The sequence below is a fragment of the Myotis yumanensis genome, unplaced genomic scaffold, assembly GCF_028538775.1.
Source record: "Myotis yumanensis isolate MYYU_CA2020_CCGP unplaced genomic scaffold, mMyoYum1.0.hap1 SCAF_12, whole genome shotgun sequence".
In the NCBI taxonomy this organism is placed as follows: Eukaryota; Metazoa; Chordata; class Mammalia; order Chiroptera; family Vespertilionidae; genus Myotis; species Myotis yumanensis.
The window spans coordinates 9,909,982-9,927,587 of record NW_027223763.1 but is presented as its reverse complement, the minus strand read 5'-3'; the positions used below and the strand labels follow the sequence as shown (position 1 = coordinate 9,927,587).

The window sequence follows — 17,606 nt, the reverse complement described above, 5'->3', positions numbered from 1 at the left end:
TATTCCTGCCGTTTGAAGCTACCAGGTTTGGGGGAGTGTTACGCTCACCCTAAGAAACCGAGCTCTCTCACTCTTGGTGTCAGCCCTCCCGCTAAGGTGCCATAATAGCTCTTGCCCTGCCCCCCTCCACTGGGGGAAGTGGCAGAAGCAGGGTGTCCCCCTGAGGACCTTCCCCCCACCCTCCAGTCCTGCCACACACCTTCCCCGGGCTTTTCAAAGAAGTACATGGCCGCGGATCCGTCATTCCATTGCCTCAGTTTTAAATATTTATTTAAAATCCAGAAGGGAAAAGGAGAGACGGGACCCACGGGGGTTTTAACACTGACATGTGGACAGAGACATAAAGGGGGACAGCAGAAAAACCCAAGGACGAGACGGGGGGGCCAGGTCGAGACTGGCAGCGTGGGGAACGGAGCTGAGCGAGGCCCGGCGGCTGCGGAATGCCCTTCCACGGGAGGCCTCCGGGCGGGGCCGGGGGCCAGGGATGCAGGTGGGACGGGACCAGTGGGGAGGGTGGGCCAGAGTGAGGTATTAAATAATGCAAATCAAATCCAATTCCCCAAGAGACACAACTTGAGAGAAAGACAAATAGACTTTCACATAAAATTTCCCCTTCTATAAAAATAATTCCTGTTAAAATAACCTCAGGATCCGCCCCGGGCGCTGGCTGGTTCACTGATGTAGGCGATTCAGGTGGCACTGAATATCCCTATCATGCCGCACCCCAAGGTTCCCGTAGGTATTCCTTCTCCTCGGCCCACGTGTACACGGGGAGCTACTGACGCTGTGTTCCTATGGGATTTAATGACTAAAAAGCAAGAGTGATGGCTGCATCTTGAAAGGACAGGCTCCTGGGAGGGAGGATCTTAGTGGGTGGTATGTGGCTTCGGGAGATGGTTCCATGTTTCTCTTCCACCTCCAAGGCCAGCCTACCCACCGTTGCTCCTGTAACCGTTTCTTCAAGGTCAAGGCTTCTCCCAGGACCCTCCCGTCTACATCGCATCCTCCGAGTGCATCCTTGGCCCAGCTCCCCTCTGGGACCATGAAGGGTTAGGTCAGAATCCTTCATGCTCAGGCCTCCCCTGCTTTAGAGGACAAACGTTTCAAAGTCTGTAAGTTAAAAGGCAAATCTCACTACTTCTGTTTCTGGCAGGTGTGTGTGTGTGTGTGTGTGTGTGTTTTGCTTTTGCTTTTTTTCCCTTCTCCTTTCTTCTTCCCCCCTCCTTAGCAGATTACGGATGAGCACCTGGGTGATGCTAGGAGAATTTAAAAGTTCCCCAAACTTTGTCCTTTGGAGGAGAGAGAAAAATGTGGAGGAGAGCCCACATCAAAACGTTTCTTCAGAGTCTGTGGCAAAAATGGTAGCACCTTCAGAATCTTAAATAGGGGTTGTTTTTTCTTTTTTCGTAAAAAAAAAAAAAAATCACATACGCTAAGAGACGATTGCGAGCACCAGCGATTCCACAGTGGGAGGTAGCAGGCGTGGGCGCCCCCAGCCCCGAGGGTAGGCCTCCTCCCCCTCGGCTTCCTTTGCTTCCCACCCCCGGCTGCTCTCTCTCACCCTCTCACCTCTTTCCCGGGTGAAAAGAATAGTAACGCACCTCCTGTGTGTTTGTTTAAATAAAATATATATAGTTCTTTCTTTCCTTTTCTCCTTTTTTCATGTCTCCTCTCTAATATTGCACATCGAAGCTCCCTGGCGGGGACCAGCTGCCCCCTTCCCTCAAGCTGGCTGGAACGTGGGGCTCTTGCTTGGGCAGGAAGCTGGGGAGGGAGGGGTGGCCGCGGAGCTGGGAGACAGGCCCAGTTGGCTCAGGCTGGCTCTTTGGTTGGTCTTTGGAGCTGTGCTGGGGTCACCCCACTCCCTGTTACCCCCCAGCCCCTTCTACTGGGCAGACAACATCTGGGGCCCGCCCTCGGGCAGGGGACCTGCCTCTCCTGGGCCCACCTGCCCCTAAGTACCCTCCCTTTGCCTCCTCCTACTCCTCTTCCCTCGCCTCCAGGCCTAGAGGAGCCAGGAGGTCAGAGGTCAGAGGAAGCACGCAGGTCCAACTTCCAGGCGGTACTGCTTCCCTGATGAGGCAGGAGGGAGGTTGTCCACACTGACAATGGGCAGCTGCTGGGGGTCCTGGGTCCGGAAGGTGAAGAGCGTCTGCTGCCAGCGGCCATCCTGGACCTGAGGGCAGAAGGAAAAGAGGACACACATGTCCACCACGGGCCTCTTCGTCCATCTCACGTGATTCCCCGGCATCTCTCCTCGCAGTTTCTGATGGCCACACGGTACTTCCCCAGAGCACCCACCCGGACTGCTCCATTTAGATTGCTCCTGCTACTTTTATGCTTATGAGCAATGCTGTAATGACTGTCATTGTACTAAACGTTTGTGCACATTTGTAATTATTTCCACAGAATAGATGCTAGAAGCAGATTTGCTGGATCAGAAGATAGGTATGTTTCTAAGGCTTTGGATTTATATATCCTCTTATATAATAAAAGGCTAATATGCAAACAGACCGAACGGAGGAACGGCCAGTTGCTATGATGCGCACTGACCACCAGGGGGCAGATGCTCAACGTAGGAGCTGCCCCCTGGTGGTCAATGTGTCCCCTGAGCCGGGCTCATGGTTGGCGAGCACATCAGTTGGACATCCCCCGAGGGCTCCTGGCCTGCGCCCTGTCACAGTCCGGGAGCCCCACGATAGACCACCCCAAAGAGGTAGGCCCTGCCCACCCAGCTGGGGCTCCTTGACGGATCTCACCCTGCAGAGGGAGGCCCCGCCACTTGCCGCAGCCCAACAGTCGGTGGCCTGAGCCTCCCTCTTTGGTGGGATCGTAGGCCCCCCTCCCCCCCACCATTGATTGCTCTGCCAGCTGGTGGCCTGGGCCTCCCTCTGCCAGGTGATCATGGGGCGATGGCCAGGCCCCCGACCAATTGCATCGCACCTGCCTTGGCTGGCCCGGCGCCAGCGGGTGTCATAGCGTGGTAGTCTGGACGGTCGTTCTGCTGTTCGGCCAGTTGGTCAATTTGCATACTACGCTTTTATTATTATAGATGTTAGTGAGGATGTGGGGAAAACAACACGCTCATTACCAGTTTTGATTAATCTTGTGACACTGGTTTGTTTGACTTTATATCTCTCTCTTCCCTAACAACCTACTCTGTTTTAGGCATTTGAAAATAACCAAAAATGTTAAGAGAAAAAATTAGCCTGGTCAGGATGGGGGCAGAGAGTAGAAGTACATCCTCCTATAAGCAGCCTTGCAAGTAAGTACCATATCTACCAGCCCGTAAAGTTTTTACCAGCCCAGATCTTCCCTCAGAAGGTTCCCAGAGAGGAAGGTGGGTAACAACAATTTTATAAAGCTGTCCCAATAAAATTATTACAAATGTAAAAATTATTTGTATCATACTAAAATAGTACAGTCTAAAATTGTTTCCCACTGGTCTGTGCGTGAGGGGCCTGTGGGGGCTCCGAGTTACCTTGCAGCCATCCATGGACACTTCAGGCCTGAACTGACCCCCAGCTTCGAAGATCTGCCCGTTCCAGGCCCGGAAGCGGACTGCCCGCTTGGCTGGGGCCTGCCCGGGGCCCTCCTGCCACACGGTCATGTTCAGGCAGTGGATGGTGATATGCTGTGTCACCTCAGAGCTTAGCAGGTGCAGAAAATTCATCTGGACCCGGCTGACGGCAAACTCGACCTGTGGAGGAGACACAGCCGTGGGGCGGGGGCGGGTCTGGCTGGGATGGCCACAGCTCTCAGAAGGTAAGCTCTCATGGGTAAGCTTTCCTGGTAACATTTCCCAACCACGCTCCCAGACGTGTGCCCACTTAAGAGACAGGGAAATTGAGGTCTGTGTGAGCTGGTCCACAGCCAGGGAGCAGCAAGGAAGGGAAAGAAAGTGCCAAAGCCAGAGTTGGAGCTGGGAAGGGCCCGATGCAATCTTACCCGCTCCCCTCTCCATTGTAGGGGACGGGGGTCTTTGGAGCTGAGCTGGGACTCAGAGGCCCAGAGAGGAAGAGGATCTTGCCCAAGATTGAGAGGCTCTCAGAGTAAAGAGGAAATGAGCAGCGCCCTTCCTACCCTACGTCTCCATATCCCTGAGGGGTGGGATGGGGTAGAAACGCCAGACCTGACCACAGACAATAGGGCAGGATTTACGGCCTCAGTGGTTCTAGTGTGAGCGCTGACAGCTGGGTCTGTGTGTCTGTAATGCGAGCACCTGACGTAAGTTTTGACCCCACGCACTTCAAAGGCGCTGTCTCTGATCACCCCACAGAGGTTCATTGTCCCCCATGGGGTGGAGACTCAGAGGGGGCAGTCCCGCTGCCAACCCAGGGGCCAACTCCGGCCTCACCCCTCTGCCACGTCAGAGTCAGAGGGGAAAGGGCCAGCTGGACCGTGAGCTCCGGCTGTGGGGCTAGTGGCGAGGCTGCTGTGTTTCGTGTTGAATCCCAGCACCTGGCACCTGGCAGGGACTCAACTGGTTGACCAGCTGGCTCCTGAAGACTCTCCAACTCTGGGTGGGGGAGTGGTCACACTGCCACTGCCCTCCTTGGCTTATTGTTGAGTTGCCCTGAGCCACCTAAAATTCTCAGCCCAGAGATGGGCACCTGGTAAGCGGGCAGCGAACATTCATTTAATATTTGCATGCACAGTCCTGGCGGCTGTCCCCGGGGAGCGGCACCCTGACTTGTTTTGTGCTGATGGCTCATAGTTCTCCAGGCCAGGCCAGCTTGGCCAAGGAAGCTGCTTTAGGTATTAGGGAAACAGTCCTACTTGAAGAGAGAACCATTGGCATCAGACAAGTCCAAGGGGTTTTGGATTTAAAACAATTCATCCTCAACTTATAGGTGAAGAAACTGATGTTCAGAAATGGGAGATGACTTCCCCAAGGCCGGGCAGCCAGTCGGGGGCCGGGAGCAGACGGGTACCTTGGAGGCTGTGATGGGCTTGAGACACGTCTGTCCACCATGCGTGAAGTTGCAGGAGACTTCGATGGTGTCGGACGAGCAGCCAAGGTTCGGATCCACCCAGTAGGTGCCTGCAGGAAGCAATGGGGTGGTGGTGTATGTGTGTGGGAAGGAGCCCAGGGCTTGGTTCTGAGGTGGGCTCCCCACCTGGTGACCCCTGAGCTCCACTCGGATATGAAGTCAGGAACGGGGTAGCAGAAAAGGGATTCGAGAGTCACAGATCTATGAGCAGAGCCCCTGGAGGGGCACCCAGCTGAGCACGAGACCTGTGGCTACTGAGAAATGTCCACTTTCCCTCAGGGACACTAAGGTAGAGAGGCTGAGCCACTTGCCCAAGAGATTTAGGGATGATGTAGTGGAATGGTTTCTCTATGGAGGCGAGTGATCCTCCTAGGTTGGCTGGGGGACCCCTAGATGTCCCCCAAGAATTGAGAACTTGGAGCTGTGGAGTCTCAGACCTCGGGCTGAGCCAGGACCTCAAGGGGCTGATGCTCTCCACCCCCTCTGCACCTGCCTCCACCCCTCTGCACCTGCCCCCACCCCTCTGCACCTGCCCCCACCCCTCTGCACCTACCCCCATCCCTTTGCATCTGCCCTACCCCCTCTGCACCTGCCCCCACCCCCTTTGCACCTGCCCCCACCCCCTCTGCACCTGCCCCCACCCCCTCTGCACCTACCCCCATCCCTTTGCACCTGCCCTACCCCCTCTGCACCTACCCCCACCCCCTTTGCACCTGCCCCCATCCCCTCTGCACTTCTCCCACCCCCTCTGCACCTGCCCCCACCCCTCTGCACCTGCCCTACCCCCTCTGCACCTGCCCCGGGTCCCCCCTTCTGCTGGCACCGGGTCCCCCCACTGCGCGTCTGAGGGAGCCACAGGTGTCGCAGCAAATGAGTGGGACACCCGGCCACTGGCCGCCTTCTCGGACAGCGAATGGAAGGGTGCTCAGGGCGGGGCGGTGGCTGCCCAGCTCACAGGGCCTACATTCGAATCAGGTCTGCCTGCCTCCAAAGCCATGGTCCTTCCAGGGGCCACATTAGCTCACAGACAGAAGGGAATCGGATGAGGTGCGCAGCCCCCTCCCGTCCCGGCCTGTCCCGGCCCTCCGGGCTTTTTCTGCCAAGGCTCTGGCCTCCCGCTGACATGACTGTCCCTGCTTGACATCTGTGGGCTCCGGAAGGATGGGACCCTCCTCGGGGGACCCACTCTACCCCCTTCTGAAGCACAAGGCCTGGCACCGGGGCTCAGCAACTGCTGGTTGAGTGAGTAAGTGGCCCTGTGCCATCTCTCTGAGGACAGAAACTCGCCCTGCTCCCCCTGGGTCCCTCTGCCCCGTCCCACCCCGCCCCACCCCGGGCAGGAAGTGCTCTCCTCAGACCACAGGCCCCCGTACCATCTGCCATCTTCTGCTCGCAGTCCATGAGGTCCCGGCAGACCCGGGCGGGGTTCTCTTTGGTGCCCAGGGGCGTCTTAATGCTCTGGATGAGGTGGCTGAGGTAGTGTAAGGTTTTAAAGATCTCCCCTCCCTGGTCCAGCACCAGCCGGTCCGGATGGCTGGAAACCTGCCGTGAGGAGAGAGCCATCAGCCCCTTGAGGTCCTGGCTCAGCCCGAGGTCAGAGCCTCCACAGCCCCAGGGGCATGGTTGGAGCAGGCGTTGGGTCTACTCTACTTAGATAAAGAAATTGGGGTCCAGGGATGGGCTGGGGGGGTAGGTGCTGCCATGGGGGCTTAGAGGCTCTAGAGGAGCAATGGTCAGGTGTCCATGAGCAAGGCAGCCAGGTGTGCAGAACACTGGGGAATGGCCCCAAATCCTTCCAGAAGGGGTTGGTGGAGGTCTTTCCCCTGACCCTCGTACCCCCCATGGAAGGAAAATAATGGGCTCATCCATGCTGCCCTTTGCCCTGGATTGTGAGCCCCGGGAGAACAGACTGGGCATCGACTTTCCCAGCATGCAGCTCAGGACAAATGGAAATGCATGTAGGAGGTCTGAGCTGGCGGGCGTGGGGGTGAGTCCCCCATTGGGAAGGAGGCAAGGCAGCAGAGGGCACTCCTGACAGGGGTCTCACTAGAGGGCGCCGAGCGCCTTCTCAGCCTGGAGTCCCGGAGTTGTGATGACCCCAGGCCGGGGGCTTAGCTGAGCCCTGTGGGATGGCCATGAGCTTCCTGCTCCGGGCAGACTGTGGCCTGAGCCGTGGGAAGCTGCTGTGGGTGCTGGGCCAGCAAGAACACTGACACCCTGCAAGGGCTTGGGAGGAAAAAGGGCTCCGGGACTGGCTGTGTGACTGGCTGTGTCGCCAGCTACTCCCAGCCTCAGCCACGCCCTCCCCACCTGTGGTGGTGAGATGCCCGCCGGGGCTGTGAAGGGCTCAATGCAGGCCACGTGGGTGGGGCAAGGACCACACATTATTTCTGTTTCCCCCGGGGAAAGGATCCCACGTGGCAGGGCTCCTGCCGGTACCTCTGCTCTCAGTGCTCCATGAGTGTCCATCCACGTCTGGAAAGCTGCCCCAAGGTCATCTTGTTGCTGTGCAGGGAGAAGACTGGGTGTGCATCCTGGACCCCCAGGGTCTGAGCACCCGCTCTCCACCCTACCCTCCCAGCAAGGTCCTGGCTAAGGCACAGGCCCTCTGTGGAACTCTGTCCTTTCTCCCCATGAAAACAGTCTGGCCCTTCCATGCCCTTCCCTGAGGCACTTTGATAGCTCATCACCCTCAGGATTAAGTCCAAACTCCTCAGCATGATTACAAGACCCGGCCTGAGTGCTGTGGCGTCTGGCCCTCCTCTCTCCCACATCTATTCTGTGCACAACACACTACCATACTTCTAAGTCCTAAATGCCATGCTTTATCTAGCCACAGGACCTTTGCACATGCTGCTCCCATCCCTAGAATACTCTTCCTCCCTCCAATGCTCCATCTGGCTCCTCCTATTCCAGTGGTTCTCAGCCAGGGGCGATGATGCCCCCTAGTGGACATTTGACAATACCTGGAGACAGTTTTGGCTGCCACAACTGGAGGGTGGAGGGTGTTACTGGCATCTAGTGAGTAGAACCCAAGGATGCTGCTAAACATCATACAATGCCCAGGACAGCCACTCCAGCAAAGAGTCATCTAGTCCCAATGTCAGCAGTCCTGCCCTACCTTCACCCTACAGATGTCAGCTGCAGTGGGAACGCTTTCCTAATGCTTCCGCCCCTTCCTCTATGTCCCCACAGCCCCTGGTTTTTCCATTGGCTCGCACTGTAATTGTCTAACATACACTTGGACGTCTGACACTCGCCCTGGGCTTCCCAGAAGCACAGCTGCCATCTTGCCGTGAAGACAGCGAGGGGCAGAAACTGAAGCCCAGGATTGGGGTCCGGAGCAGGGACTCTGGAGCTAGTACTTCTCAAGTTCAAATCCCAGCCTTGCTACTTCTCAACTGCACAATCTAGGGCAAGTTGCTTAACCTCTCTGCCTCAGTTATCTCATCTTGGAAATGGGCATGATAGTAATACTAACAATGAAGTGTTGAGAGGAATAAATGAGTTAATATAGGAAAAGCACTTCTAACTAATGGTGCCTGGCATATAACAAGCATTCAATTGATTAAAAGTATTAAAAAATGCAAAATCCTCTCATGTTTTTGAGGGAAATGGTTTTCCTGGATCTCTCCTCTCTGACTTCCTATTAATGAGACGGATTAGCGGAAGGTCCAGGGAGAGGCCAAGGAGAAACTGAGGTGAGAAAGATCAGAGACTCCTAGTGGCTCGGGGCCCCAGGGTTCTGCTCCATTCAGTCTTTCCCTGGGCTGCTTCCTGGTCCTGTCAGGGCCTGAATCTAACAGTCACTCGGCGCAGCGGTAAAAGGAGGACCCATGAGAGGGCTTGGGCGGGGGTCAAGCTTTCAGACAGACCGAGGCCCCACCAGAGAGGCACACAGGGCCCCCAACCTGCTCTCTCTTGGGACTCAGACTCTGATAGAGGAGAATCCTCAGCAATCAGCCGATCTGTACCAAGTGTACCACCAGGACCCAGGAGCCGGGGCGCCTTCTTGGGGTCACAGTCAGTGCCACATCCCTGCTAAAGTCTGGGTTTCCTGCCTCTGTGGCTTCAGGGCCCAGGGTCCAATATGGAGTGGCCAAAGGACAAAGGCATTCCCACGCCCAGCTCAGGGTTCCAGCCCCTGTGGCCAGAACCGGGGTCAGCTGCCAACCCACCCTTCCCCAGGCCTTACCCAGGAAGTCAAAAGAGAATGCGCTCTGACTTACAAAGTGGATAGGTCTCCCTGGAGGACCCTGCAAAAGAAGAGGCCAGGTCAGCATTTGACGGGGACTCGGGGCTAGATCCCGGGGACTGTCAGGGCATGAGAGGATCCACCGGGCTGGCCTACACTCCCCCGGAGGCCTAGCCCCGTGGTCAGCAAACTGCAGCTCTCGAGCCACATGCGGCTCTTTGGCCCCTTGAGTGTGGCTCTTCCTAAGCCTTCGGAGTACCCTAATTAAGTTAATAACAATGTACCTACCTATATAGTTTAAGTTTAAAAATTTGGCTCTCAAAAGAAATTTCAATCGTTGTACTGTTGATATTTGGCTCTGTTGACTAATGAGTTTGCTGACCACTGGCCTGGCCCCACCGGCTGGTCTACACTCCCCCGGAGGCCTGGCCCCACCGGGCTGGTCTACACTCCCCCGGAGGCCTGGCCCCACCGGGCTGGTCTACACTCTCCCGGAGGCCTGGCCCCACCGGGCTGGTCTATACTCCCCTGGAGGCCTGGCCCCACCGGGCTGGTCTACACTCTCCCGGAGGCCTGGCCCCACAGGGCTGGTCTACACTCTCCCGGAGGCCTGGCCCCACCGGGCTGGTCTACACTCCCCTGGAGGCCGGCCGCACAGGGCTGGTCTACACTCCCCCGGAGGCCTGGCCCCACAGGGCTGGTCTACACTCCCCTGGAGGCCTGGCCCCACAGGGCTGGTCTATTCTCCCCCGGAGGCCTGGCCCCACCGGGCTGGTCTACACTCGCCTGGAGGCCGGCCGCACAGGGCTGGTCTATTCTCCCCCGGAGGCCTGGCCCCACAGGGCTGGTCTACACTCCCCCGGAGGCCTGGCCCCACCGGGCTGGTCTACACTCCCCCGGAGGCCTGGCCCCACCGGGCTGGTCTACACTCCCCCGGAGGCCTGGTCCCACCGGGCTGGTCTACACTCCCCCGGAGGCCTGGCCCCACCGGGCTGGTCTACACTCCCCCGGAGGCCTGGCCCCACAGGGCTGGTCTACACTCCCCTGGAGGCCGGCCCCACAGGGCTGGTCTATTCTCCCCCGGAGGCCTGGCCCCACCGGGCTGGTCTATTCTCCCCTAGAGTCTGTGCAGTACAAGAAGCTCATGAGTCTTACGAAGTCAGAACCAAGACAAGCGCCTGCCACCAAATCCTTGGGTCTCCTTCAAAGGAACCCCACCCCCGGCACCGAGCATGCAGTTACCTACCGGTGGGCCTGGTCGCCCTCTGGGGCCGGGAGGACCCTGGAGGAAGAGGAGAACAGTGAGGCCCTGGTCAAATGCCTTCCATCTTTCCCCACCCGGGGCTCCTGGAGCCGACCTAAGACCCAGGGACAATGGTGACCCTGGCACCGATGGGTACAGATGGGATGACTGGGGCCCAGGAACCCAGAGTGCCTGCCCAGTCCCGCTCCCCCACCCAGCGGCCCGCACACCCCAGCCCACTCACCCTCGGACCTTGCAATCCCTGGATGGAGAGAGAAGCGGGAGAGAGAGTTAGGAGACCTGGCTGAGCCGTGCTCACATCCCTGGAAATCTCCCTGCCCCCATCCCTGTAGCCCGGCCCCCAGCCCATCCACTCACCATGTTCCCTTGGCTGCCTTTGTCGCCCTTCGGACCCTGCAATAAACAATGGCCCCATGAGAGAGGGCTCAGAGGGAAGCCCCATTTCCCAGATGGGGAAACTGAGGCCCAAGCTAGCCCCGGGTCACAGAGACCATCTGGAAGCAGGAAGGCAAGGGGAACCAGCAGTCTTTGGCCAACCTCCTGCACATACCGGGCGTCCTGAAGGTCCCAAGATCCCAAGGGGCCCGATGATGCCTTCTTTTCCCTAAAGAGAGAGAAAGGCTTGTGTGTCCTTGTCCCAGGGACTGGGGAATAGTCACACGACAGGAGGGTAAAGGGCACTGTGCGTGTCCCAAGAGAACAGAATGGAGACTTCCTTGGACAAAGGCCAGGCCATGCACCTCCTGAGCCATGTTCCTTGGGGTGGGCTACAAGAGTGGGTTGAGGGGAGCGGGTGAAAGCGGGGAGGGTGGCAGCCCGGCTGGCAGGAACGGCATAGGTAAAGGTGCGGAAGTGGAAAGGAAGACTGTGGGCAGAGGGGCTTAAGACTGAAGGAGCCCAGCTGATGGCTGGCCAGCCTTAGACCTGGGGCCACTATCCCTGCTGGGACAGAGAGGGAGGGGACTCACCATCAAGCCAGGAGGCCCCCGAGGCCCCTGGATGCCTTTGAAGCCGATGTCTCCAGGGGGGCCCTGTGGGAGAAAGAAGAAGTCTGTCTGTGTCCAGTGGCCACTCAGGGGCCCCAGCAGCTTCCCCAACCCCTGGGGTCTGGCCGACCTTTGGCTCTCTGTCAAAGTAACAAAGTTCACAATTATGAAGCAGGTACCGGTGTGCAGGCTCGGGGCTGTGTGGTGTATGTCTCTGGTCTTACTTAATTATTACAACAACTCTCTACTGTTATTATGCCCATTTTTCAGATGAGGAAACTGAGGCTTGGGGAGACCCAGTGACTGGCCTGAGGTACACAGCTGGTAAATGGTGGAACTGGGCTCAGAACCCAGGTTGGCTGGGATGGGAGTCCCTGGGACAAGATGCGCATGCTTGGTTCTGGCCGTGTAAGTGCTCGAGAAAAGCTTGTTGACAGAATGAATGAGTAGGTAGATGGACGGGACCCCAACAGGAACAGGGTGGAGTGGGATCTGTACCTTGGGTCCGAAGAGGCCAGCCATTCCTGGGAAGCCCATCTGGCCAGAGTCACCCTGTGGGGAGAACAGGATGAGATGGCGTGAGTGGGGCCAGGACAAGGGTGCCTAGCCAGTCTCCCGGGGCCCCTGGGCCTGCCTTTCCCCAGGGACATCAGCCACTCTATTGTGAGATGACCCGATGCGTATGAACAGTTCACAAACTAGGAACCAGGTCAATCTGGGTTCCCGGGGAGAAAGAGCCTGTGCCCTCTGTCAGAGGAGAAAGCGGAGGCCAGCTCAGGGATTCCACGAGGAACTCTCCAGAACACTCAGCATCTCCTGTCCCAGGCCTTCCAGGAAGAGAACGAAAGGACCCACACGCCATTCCCAACCCATACAAGGAATGAGCCCCTAAAAGGACCCCAGTAGCTGGGGGCCTGCTCTGTGCCAGGCACTGTGCGTGCACCGTCATGCATGCATGTCCCACACCGGCCTGGCTCAGAGCGGGCAAGAACTTGGTTCAAAGTCACACAGCCATTATGTTGGGGAAGGCACCAGCTCCAGGTCAGGTGGGAACGATTCCAGAGGCGTGGAGTAGATGGTAGGTGTCTGCTTAGCTTTTAAAGAGATAGCCCAACTGTTTCCCAAAACCGTTTTCCCCGTTTACATTTCGATGAGAGTTCCAGTTGCTCCACATCCTTGCCACCACTTGGCATGGTCAGTCTTTTAAAACGTTCACCATTCTCACAGGTGTGTAGTAGCATCTCATTGTGGTTTTAACGAGCATTTGCCTGATTAATAACATTGATCTTTTTTTCCATAGGTACTTTTTTGCCATATGCGTATCTCTTTTGATATGCGTATGCAAATATTTTGCCCAGCTTTTTAATTGAGCTGCTTCTTTCCGTTTTATTGAGTTTTGAGAGTTCTTTATATATTCGAGATATAAATCCTTTATCAGACATGATTTGTGCTCCTCTTAGTACGTGGCCTGTTTGTTCTCTACAGTGCCTGTTGAGGGGCAAAAGTTTTAATGAAGTCAAATTGATAAAATTTCCTTTTATGGATCGTGCACTGTTCTTTTTACATATTCTTAGATTCACTTCTCTACAATTGTATTGAGATGCCCGGGCTGGGTGGCCTAGGTTGCAGGTTTGATCACTGGTCAGGCCACATATAAGAATCAACCAATGAATGCATAAATAAGTGGAACCATAAATCAATGTCACTCTCATGCTCTCCCTAAAAATATTTAATAAGCGTTTTTTAATTGTATTGTGAATTTTTGTATCTATTTACGAGGTATATTGGTCTGTAGCTTTCTTTCTTTGTAATTTCTTGCCTGACATCAGGGTAACGTTAGCTTCCCAGAATGCACTGGGAAGTATTCCTCTTTTGGGAAGAGTTTATGCAGACTTGGTATCATCTCTAGCATACATGTTTACTAGAATTCACCAGTGAAGTCACCTGAGTCCAGGGTTTTCTTTGAGGGAAGCTTTTAAATGACAGATTCAATTTCTTTCCTGGATGTTAGGCTCTTTATCTGGTTGTGATCCATCTCTCCTCATTCTGAAGGGACCACTCAGATCTCATCTCTCAGCCTCCTCCCACCCACTCCGCTCAGGGGAGCAGAGTGGCAGCTGGGACCCAGAGAGCGTGCTGCTCTGCCCTGTCACAGAGCAGGCAGGTGGCTTCTGGGTCTGTGTGTGCCCACGTGTGAGCGTCAGTATTTGTGTGTGCAGGTGAGTGAGCGAACATGTGTATTTCCTGGGGTTCACTCACCGGCTGGCCTTTGGATCCAGGCTCCCCCTGGTTCCCAGGAAGACCTGTTCCGCCTTCTGTCCCCCGCTTTCCGGGGGGACCCAGCTGCCCAGGTAGTCCGCTTTCACCCTTTAGGAAACACCAAAATGAGCAGTCATAGGGGGAAACGATTCCAGGTGATTCCAGGGGAGGGGAAGGGGGAACTAGGAGACAGCACAGTGACTCCACAGGGTCAGCTGAGACCTCAGAACAGTGGGGCTCACCTGTGGCCGGGCGGGGCCTCAGAACTCCAGCCTCCTTAAGGGGAAAGTCCGCCTCTTGACTCTGGCGCTCCCCTCACTCTCCACACGGCCTCTCCTCTTTATTGTTTCTTCCCAACAGACCATGCAGGTCCCACCCACACACCTGCACTCACCCTGCTCCTCCTGCCTGAAAACCACCTCCCTCCTCTCCTTTAAACCCTCCCTGGGCCAAGGCCCCCACTCCCCCTGCCTCCTGTCCTCTCTCCCCAACTAAACCTTGAGCTCAGGAAGGGCGAGAGCCACGCCTGACTCACTCATCTCAGTCTTCCTTCCTATCTAGCCCTGGGCTCATCTGACTCACGGCTCCTCCCCCCCAACGCCCCCCCAATCCCTTAAGGAAGCTTTTTAAAAAGATGCCTTAGAAGAGGGTCCCAGTGGCAAACAACATCGATTGTTCTACAAAGGCCCACAAGAGGGCGCCCATGGACAGCTCAACAACCAGTTAAAGCAGTGGTTCTCAACCTTCCTAATGCCGCGACCCTTCAATACAGTTCCTCATGTTATGGTGACCCCCAACCATAAAATTATTTTCGTTGCTACTTCATCACTGTAATTTTGCTACTGTTATGAATCTTAATGTAAATATCTGATATACAGGATGTATTTTCATTGTTACAAATTGAACATAATTAAAGCATAGTGATTAACCACAAAAACAATATGTAATTATATATGTGTTTTCCGATGGTCTTAGGCGACCCCTGTGAAAGGGTCGTTCAACCCCCAAAGGGGTTGCAACCCACAGGTTGAGAACCGCTGAGTTAAAGGACCAGGGCCAGGGAGAGGGCAGTGTTTATAGCTGCCTGAACACACTACCCTTTAGGTTAGTTAGGTGGAAGCTTGGACAGGAGCCCCTGGGAAAGGTCGGCAATGTGCACTCCATTCTCACCCAGGCCCTGGGACATGGGTGCCCATGTCGGCATTATAGTCAAATCGTTATAGTTAGAACCACGGCAGAAGGGGTGAATGGGGGATAAGTGTGTTAGTAAGTGCCTGACCTTGAATCCTGGGGGTCCCTGTGCTCCGGGCAAGCCGGCCACTCCTGGGTTTCCTCTCTTCCCAGCAGGACCCATGGGGCCAGGAGTCCCATCAGCTCCTTGCTCCCCCTGGAAAGAAAGAGGGCAAGGAAGATCCCTCATGTTTCAGGAGAGGCAGCCGAGGAGGCAGGGTGGCTCAAAGCCTGGGGGACTTGAAGGGGAGCTGGAGGCAGGGAGAACTCCAGCATGGAGGTCACACCCCCTCTGTGTGAACATGGCTGGAGCAGAGGGCTAGAGGAACTGAGGACTTCAGCGTAGGGAAGGGGAGGGATCTTAAAGGCCAGAAGCTCATCCACTGGGCACGGGATGCCTTCTGGGTGCTGGCATGGAGGAGAGATGTCAGGAGGGCCACACTCCCAGGTCTCCAGGGATGAGGCCGTTGCTCACACGGGGAACTTCTGGGTATGTGGGTTCTGCCCTGCTCCTCCTGCTCCATGGCCATGGCCTATGGCAGCATTTCCCCCTCACCCCCCATACACACACCTCTTCTCAAATGGAGATGCCCAAGTCCTGCTCACCTGCTGTCCTGGTCGACCATCCCTGCCTGGAAGCCCATCTGGCCCAGCGACACCTTCAGGGCCCTGTCTCCCCACCACGCCCCGGGGCCCCGGCAGCCCCTGCAGGCCCTGGGGGTACATAAGAATTGTTTGAGGGTTTCTGGAGAGGGAAGGGCGGTGGGTGAGAGAGGCGAGGCTGTGGGTCACTCACCTGGATCCCCCTCCGTCCTGGTGCCCCGGACTTGCCTTGCTTTCCCTTTGGTCCCTGAAAAACCAAGGGGCACCTGATGGAGGTTGCCTGGAGGTGCAGAACCCCAGGAGCTCTGGAAGCAGGGCCCTGAGAGGATCATGGGCCCAGCCCCTCCACCTCTCGGACTCAGCATCTGAACCTGCAAACGGGCCCGGGTGCCTGGCCTGGAGGCCCAGGGGCAGAGCTGGCCTTGGACCCTGCTCTGGGCCCGTCTCTCGCTGGTCCCGCTGCAGGGGCTCTGGGCCTTGGCAGCTTCCTGGTGGGAGCCTGAGCCCCCCCAGGCCGGTTCCCTTCCTTTGCTATGGCCCTTCCGGCCCTGCCTCCTGCTTGCTGTGTGCTTGGGCCAGACTCTCCCGTTCCCAGGGGCCCAGTCTCCCCCGTGGACACCCAGCCCTCTTACCTCTTCCCCTTTCGATCCTTTGGGTCCCGGTCGCCCCCGGGGTCCCGGATGCCCCTGCAAACCAAGGTGAGATGACGCAAGGCAGCCCCAGGATTCTCTCCCGGGGAGGGTGGCCAGTCTCCGCCTGGAGGGGGAGGGGTGGGGAGGGGTTTGGGGGTGCAGGCTCTGGGGGTGGCCCCAGGATCAGGGCAGGAGAAACCAGAATGGGCTGCCCCAGGCCCTCCTGCAGGGAGGGTCCCTTTAAGCTTCAAAGGGCCCATTCTTTAATTTCCCCCATAGCGGCCCCACCCCCCTCAGGGCAGGAGGGGGGACAGGGCAGGAAGCACCACTCACGGGAAGGCCCTGCTGGCCGGCATTTCCACAGAGGCCGGGGACACCCTCCTGTCCCTGGAAGTCAAGGAGAGACGGGTGAGGGGGCCCATTCTGGAGGGGGCGACTTTCACCCCGGAGGAGCCCGGGGAGCCCTTGCTCTTCCTAGCCTGTGTCACGGTCCCTCTGAGCCTCAGCTCCCCCGCTGCAGGCCGGAGGGGAGGTAAAGAGCCTGCTAAGGGCCCAGTGCTCACTGATTCATTCCGCGGCTGGGCTCCTGCTTCTGCCCTGCTTCTGCTGGGCGTCCCGGCACAGATGGGGAGCCGAGGCCCTCACAGGGAAGGGTCTTTCTCCCCCACGGCCCCCTCTCGCTCCCTCAGAAAGGTCTCGGGCCAGACCCTGCCCTGACGCCCTGAGCCCTCTTTCAGGGGCCTGTGCTTCGAGCCCGGGCACTCCTGGTGGGAGGAAGGGCTTGTGTCCAGGTGAAGGCTGTTCCGATCCCAGGTAGCACGTGCCAGGGGCGGGGCCTGGGGCCGAGGAACACCCCCTGTAACACTCCCACTGCAGCCAGCAGGGGGCGCTCCGATACTTACAGGGTACCCGGGGTCCCCTGGCTCCCCGCGGTCTCCTCGATCACCCACAGGGCCCTGAATGACAAGGACAACAGCAAAAATGGGCCACCAGGTGCAGGGGATGCCTGACCTGGGCCTCATTGGCCCCACCCTCTATGGAGCTCCAAGCAGCCTCACCCCTGCCCAGCCTCCCCTCCCCACACAGCAGGAGGCCGGGGTCAACCTTGGCCTTGGTCCTGGGGATGAAAGTTGGAGGGGGGTGGGGCGCTTACCGGATCTCCAGGTGGCCCGGGGGGCCCCTCGGCCTTGCCGTCCTCGCCCTGCTCCCCCTGTGGACACAGAAGCAGCTTTAGGACAAACCACCTGCTTTGGTGAGTCTGGGCGATTCCAGACACTCCACCCACACTGGGGCCGAAAGGGTCTCCCTCAGAGATGGAGACCAGCCTATTAGGGTTACAGGTGGGAGACAGAGAGGGAAGGGGCAGGCGAGCGGTCAAAGCCAGCCCTGGGCGTGGAACAAGATTGTGGCACACAAAAGAGTGCTTGTTAGCATCCCCCCTGA

The 17,606-nt window shown here is 57.3% G+C and overlaps 1 protein-coding gene across 1 annotated transcript in view; it reads right to left on the bottom strand.

Annotated features, from left to right (window-relative positions):
* Positions 1–243: 243 nt before the first annotated feature.
* Positions 244–17,606, bottom strand: part of COL27A1 (collagen type XXVII alpha 1 chain) — a 152,012-nt gene continuing 134,649 nt past the window's right edge. The window contains exons 44-63 of the mRNA XM_070431107.1: positions 17,317–17,373; positions 17,066–17,119; positions 16,497–16,550; positions 16,164–16,217; positions 15,725–15,778; positions 15,535–15,642; positions 14,978–15,085; positions 13,699–13,806; positions 11,938–11,991; positions 11,422–11,484; positions 11,004–11,057; positions 10,811–10,846; positions 10,677–10,694; positions 10,436–10,471; positions 9,224–9,250; positions 7,434–7,499; positions 6,368–6,536; positions 4,935–5,044; positions 3,482–3,700; positions 244–2,176 (exon numbers count right to left, since the gene is read on the bottom strand). Coding sequence (XP_070287208.1) covers positions 2,030–2,176; positions 3,482–3,700; positions 4,935–5,044; positions 6,368–6,536; positions 7,434–7,499; positions 9,224–9,250; positions 10,436–10,471; positions 10,677–10,694; positions 10,811–10,846; positions 11,004–11,057; positions 11,422–11,484; positions 11,938–11,991; positions 13,699–13,806; positions 14,978–15,085; positions 15,535–15,642; positions 15,725–15,778; positions 16,164–16,217; positions 16,497–16,550; positions 17,066–17,119; positions 17,317–17,373 — 1,596 coding nt within the window. The 3' untranslated portion in view covers positions 244–2,029. The remainder of the gene's footprint in view (positions 2,177–3,481; positions 3,701–4,934; positions 5,045–6,367; positions 6,537–7,433; positions 7,500–9,223; positions 9,251–10,435; positions 10,472–10,676; positions 10,695–10,810; positions 10,847–11,003; positions 11,058–11,421; positions 11,485–11,937; positions 11,992–13,698; positions 13,807–14,977; positions 15,086–15,534; positions 15,643–15,724; positions 15,779–16,163; positions 16,218–16,496; positions 16,551–17,065; positions 17,120–17,316; positions 17,374–17,606) is intronic.